Source organism: Anguilla anguilla, chromosome 18 (assembly GCF_013347855.1).
Source record: "Anguilla anguilla isolate fAngAng1 chromosome 18, fAngAng1.pri, whole genome shotgun sequence".
NCBI lineage: Eukaryota > Metazoa > Chordata > Actinopteri > Anguilliformes > Anguillidae > Anguilla > Anguilla anguilla.
In genome coordinates this window covers 24,913,788-24,919,839 of record NC_049218.1, presented here as the reverse complement: position 1 = coordinate 24,919,839, position 6,052 = coordinate 24,913,788, and the positions used below count along the sequence as shown (strand labels likewise).

Genomic DNA, 6,052 nt, shown 5'->3' with positions numbered 1-6,052 from the left:
ATTCAGTTAACAATAATCCTTAATTTTGACTGGCAAGTAAATGCAGGCATTACACTTTTTCTTCAGAATCACAGTTTTAGCTATTTCTGAACCTGCTGTGATGTGAAGAAAATAAATATTTTTTTATTTACTTCATAGTCTCTTTCAATGATTTAGTTGCACATTTAGTCGCTTTGTTAATTACCAGCTAGTATGATTACATAACAGAACCTATTTCTTTAAGACCAATTCCATAACATGTCAATTTCCTTTTCCATTGCAAATGGCAATACCCTTCACATGCGGCTGAATCGTCCCTCTAGACTCATTAGTGTTATTAATCAGCTGTATAAAATGTTGCTAATTATGTAAATAAACAAAATGTGACTCTAATGTGCTGAAACACACAGCATGCTTCATCCTGATGCACCCTGGTGACTGAATAAATAAATAAATAAATATTTGTGCTTCAGTTTCGATCTTGCTTTGAATCAACTTTTCCGTTCACACCTTCACAGTGCACATCAGGAGTGCATTCAGGATGGGGAGCCTTGTGCTGCGGTTTGTATTGAACTCTCTGTGTTCACAATAAACAGTTTGCAACAGTCTGCAACTATCCTGGAGATACGTTTGCTCCTGTTCCACATGTTTAATAATCAATCATGCCACAATATCAAGAGAATGTCACAATACAAATAGTATAGCTAGTGGATGCCACTAATTATTGAGAAAATAACTAGTTCAAATCTAGTTACCTTTTGGTTAGAGAGGGTTTCTGGCACAGACAGTGAAGTCACAAGTTTATTCAGTATGTGCACATTTGGAGATTAATTGTTTGGTAGGCAAATATCCTAATGTAAAAACCTTGATTTTAGCCTTTCTCTCTCATTTGATTGGATATGGCAACCCTGTCTATCCCCACATTGCACATAGCAATTGCAGCATACAGTTACTTTTTGGAGTGGTTATTAATAAAGGGCAATACAAAATTAACAGAATTAATTCAGCGTTAATACAGAATGACTGTAGCACAGAAGCAGCCTATCCCCATTATTTCATATAATATGCCTACCTGGTTCCCGTCTTTGCTGTTGCTCTGGCTCAGTTGTGTGGTGGGACGAGGAATATTAGTACTAAAAGCCGTTTTTATTCTGGTTTGCATTTTCTGGCTGGGCATGTAGCTCAATAGAAAACTGTAAATAAATTTTGGCCTACATCAGTTTAACTACCATTATTATAATTTTCACTTAATTATAACTACTAACAACAACAACAACAACAACGAAAAGATGTTCAGTTGTATTACTTCCCACACATTACATGAAACCTACCCGGCTGTTCATCGGTGGAAGGTTTTTAATCCTAATCCTAAATAAAACATAACTTTTTCATGAAGCCGATGTTTCATAGGGACAATTAAACCTTTTTTCTCTCTATGATTCCAGTTCAAAAGCACTTTCACACAACATTGTTTGGTTTTTGTTGTTAGCTCCTCCAAAGAAGCACAAGCACCACAAAACAGTACCAATCCTCAAACAGACTAACTCCATCCAGAGGAAAAGACAGGAGGCCTCCCCTGAAACTCCAACTGGAATTCCCGTAAATAAATGAAGGATTGTTCAGTACTCTCATCTATTGAAAACTATGACTACAGGTAGCTGTGAAACTTAGGAGCTATTTCAAAATGTTCTTTCTGTGTTGAGGTTTCCATGAGTGAGGAAGTCTTCATAAAAGCTGTACGCTTTGGTGCCTGCTGCAACATTTCGGGAGGAAAGGAGTTTGACCCCAAAGATTTATCCACCACCTCCAAATGATGCAGTGCCTGCAAGAGCTCAAACAGAGCTCAGTTATACAGTACTCATCCCCTAGGGAGGGTGAAACCCCCCATATAACCACACCTCCAGGGAGAGGAAACTAAACAGGGCCAGAATAATGATAAATAGCAACATGGCAACACAAAGAAAAATACTTTTACATATTCTGTTTCACCAGCGTCCATGCCCCAGGACACAGACACACATACAAAAAAATATACAGTGGGGAAAATAAGTCTGAGGACACAACCAAGAACTGATTGCTTTCATTGTTCATCAAGGGCTAATACAATTATGATTCTCTGTTTATACTTATTATTCAAGAATACATTATTTTCTTACATAATATAAGTCAAAAAAGCATGAAGGCATTTATTGAAGGTCTAAAGTTGTTAGTACTTGGTGTTTTGACATTTGCCTTGATTACTGCCTTCAATCTGCTGGGCATTGATTTCACCAGTTTATGCAACACCTCATATTCAGTATAATCCCAGCATGTTCTCAACACTACACTTCACATAGACAATTAGTTGATGTTACTTGATGTTTGGCCTTCAAATGGTCCCTTAGATGTTCAGTTTGGTTCAGGTCCGCTGATTGTGGTGGAAATGCCATCCTAATAAGCTCCCCTTGTTCTCAGTAATGTATTCTTGAATAAGACGTATAATAAATAGCCTAATAATTGTGTTATTCCTTGATAAATAATGAAAGCAACCAGGACTTGGTAGTGCTCACAGTATTCCAGGAGCTATTTATCTTACTTTCCAGATGGGCCAGCCCGAGGTGGGGCTGGCTGAGAAGGGTCTAGCCTTAATTCCTACCCTGCTGGTGAAAGGAAGTGGGGAGGTAGAGAGGAACCTAACAAATTCTTATAGAAAGTTAAAACTCCTTAATAATTTTGAATGCAATTTTCACTCCCTTCACTGTCCAGTGGAGAATCTACCAATTCTTCTCATCCTCCTCATCCTCACACCAATTCAATAGGCAGGTCAATATCAGCATTTGTGTCAAAAACCAAAGTCCGGTAATTTGACACATGCACAACTGATTACAATACAATAAAATCTCTTTAAAAAAAGACTTCCAAACAACCATAGAAATGTTCTTATACAGTTCGTTGCAAATAACGAGCATACTTATTTCCATCATTTCCGCCGTCAGCATGACGTAATTGCACACACGTGGTTAATGTTTGTTGCAGGAAGTGAAGATGGCGGACACTGCTTTGCTAACCGAGTCAGCACTCGGGTGGTCAATTTTCGCCTTTGTGCTACTGGTAAGGCAACGAAAATCATCACAAAGTACGCCTAGATAGCAGGCGTTCTGGTAAAGCTTTCAGATTTGTTTTGAATTCTTTCTTTCCTTTGGCAAGCCCTGTTGAGTTCGTAGCCACTAGCTAGTTTTTAGCTACTGACTGGGTCTGGCGGGTCGAAAGCAGTTCTTGCAATCAAATTCGCTTACGGCAGATCCCTCAAGAGAGGGTCTTATTCCTTAGAGTAAATGAGGTGTACAGCTGTTCTCTTGGACTTAATTCATTTCAGCTACGCTGCGAAAATTTACAGTGGTTTGATGATCCGATTTCGCAAACCAGCTATCATAATGTTTACAAGACCACTTCATTGGGGCTGTGTTGCATGAGGAACATGTGACAGCCAGTAGTCAGACAGCACGCATCTGGATACATAGTATTGACAAAACATTGTTTTTTAAATGTTTTGTTAATTTTTATTAAATATCACCTGCATACCAAGGGTGGCCAAGTTCTCATTGTTAGCTGTCGTTTGGATTGGGCGAAAAGAGTTCGGGTTGTTCTTCGCAATCGAGTTGAGGTTAAAGCATCTAGTAACCTATTATTCAGATTTTTTTGTTCTTTGAGTTTTAGTAGCTAGATTAATTTTTATTTGCGATGACGACAAGCAGCACAACTAAATGATCAGAAACAATTTATGTAATTTTAATCAGGAATTTCATAATGTTAGCTAGCTCTCACTATTAGTGGAGAGAAAGAGGTTATGTGTCATACAGTGGGCACTACGGAACTTTATCTAGCGCTTGGAACAGGATCAACGTTTATGTAATCCCGTGAGAGCAACGCTATTTTAAGATGCATGTAGCCAGCACGATAGGTAAATATTAATGTGGACTGTTTTTTTCTGTTCAGCTGTTATTGCATTGTAAATTTGAAAGGTTTGGAAAGGTAAAGTGACATTCAACGCAGCCGACCCGTGGCTTCATTTGCGGGTGCTTACAGCTTGTCACTTTGCTAATTACGCTTTACTGACCTCACTGAGATTAGGTTCGGATTCGAACGGTTATGTCACTGACCGGCTGTGACAGTGGCCCTGCCTGGAGCGTAGCGTGTAGGCCGTTAATTGCTCGGGTCATCTAGCGGTGCTCCCTTGATCTTTGTGCACTGTGGGTTTAGGGGCGCTCACGGCCTGCCGAGGATGGTGCCAGGAATAGGACCTTGGGATTTAGGAGCCCGGATGAGCCGTTACCGTACCTGCGCACCTCCTCACTGTGCCACTGCAGTCAAGTTTGCGTATCTATCAGTAACATTTACAAACATTAAACTAAGTTAATAAATAAATTATAAATGAATGACAGCAACATCCAGAGTGCTCTAATGGTGTCCAGTATTATCTCAACAATAACGTTTTAACATTATGAGTTATATTTTTATGTATGTTTGTGGGCTTTTCAGAATTGACCTCACAGATATAATCAGGCATTCCAAAAAAAGGGAGAAAACATAGAATTAATTAGCGAAAAGATGCTCTTAAACCTTTTCATTCTAATTCTAATCAGGGAAACGCTTGTTCTCCCGTAGCTCGGTTTGGATTCCCGTGTTGACTGTGCTCTTCCTTGTTATATTCCCACAGGTTATCCTGGCCTTCTGCTGGGTGTACATCCGGAAGTACCAGAGCCGCCAGGAGAGCGAGGTCATCTCCACCATCACGGCGATATGCGCCCTGGCCGTCGCGCTCATCACCTCCGCCCTCCTGCCCGTGGACATCTTCCTGGTGTCCTACATGAAGTACCCAAACGGCACCTATAAGGTACTTGTGGGGACTTGGGTCATCGGGGGTCAGTGTCGGTGTCATTTATTTACACTCAAATTCAGAAAGTAGCCCTCCTGGTTCCCAAACCTGTGGGTCAGTTCTGTGTTTCCCAAACTGTGGGTCAAGCTGTGTTTTGTCATGAGGGGGTGAGCTTGTCATTGAGATAGGAGGGGGTAACTTTCAAGTCAGTCAAATCAAACTGGAATTTTTAATGCGTTGTACATAATAGTAATAGTTTATAATACATATAGGCTACATAATAGTTTTGATACAGAGCGATACAATGTTTTCAGTGTATTCAAATGCATGTTTCTGTAGAACAAGTGTAGGCTTTGAGGGGTGGGTTACAGCTGCTGAATAATTGAGACCAGGACACAGAAAACGGTGGAAACCCCAGCCTCGTCTGTTCAGAGCCGATATGCAGCATGGCATGCTGGGAGTTCACGACTTCTGACTGCGAATTACACAGCTTTTGCACCCGTTCTTTATTATGTAGTGCTGGCGTGGGTCCACGCGCGGGTAGCGTGGCGGTCGGGAGATGTCGGCGCGCGTGTGACCGTGAATAACACGCGGTGAAGTCACCCCCCGGAGTCTGCATCGTACAGCAGCTTGCCCCCTTGACTGGGGACCTCTGGTTTTTAACTCGGTGAAGTAGGTTAATCACGTCTCCTGTTGCTCCAGGGGGGAGTCAGAGGCCACAAATAAGAGCCTGCAGGAGGTCTACCCTCGTTACAGTAGCGCAGGGTTGTGTTACCACTCGACCTTTTAGAATAATCGGGCTGCTTGCATTACTGGGAGAAGTGGTGTTATTTGTTTTTTAAAGAATGACGTCATTTTGAATGACCATGACTAATGGGGACTGGCAGGTAGCGCAATACAGGAATTGATGCTCAGAAAAATGCTCAAGTGTATTTTACGCTAATAGAGTAGATTATGAGCTGATAGAGTTGATTTTGCACAGATGGGGTACATTTTGCTGTGGCAGAGTACCTTTTTACCCAGTTTGCTTTATGTAAACTCTGCCAGAGTTGAATTAACACTGACGGTGTTACTGTGATGGGGCTTGCGGCGTGAGGGGGCTTGCAGTGATCACGGCGCTCAGTCTGCGTTAACCCCGCTTCTTTGGGAAGGCGTGTGATGGTACGCAGGCTGCCGCGATGGCGGTGGTAAATGTGCCTCTGTCAACAAAAAGCTCAA

The 6,052-nt window shown here is 41.5% G+C and overlaps 1 protein-coding gene across 1 annotated transcript in view; it reads left to right on the top strand.

Annotated features, from left to right (window-relative positions):
- Nucleotides 1–2,967: 2,967 nt before the first annotated feature.
- The window catches only part of lmbrd1 (LMBR1 domain containing 1), an 80,441-nt gene continuing 77,356 nt past the window's right edge, over nucleotides 2,968–6,052 (top strand). Inside the window, exons 1-2 of the mRNA XM_035400760.1 lie at nucleotides 2,968–3,069; nucleotides 4,676–4,852. Coding sequence (XP_035256651.1) covers nucleotides 3,004–3,069; nucleotides 4,676–4,852 — 243 coding nt within the window. The 5' untranslated portion in view covers nucleotides 2,968–3,003. The remainder of the gene's footprint in view (nucleotides 3,070–4,675; nucleotides 4,853–6,052) is intronic.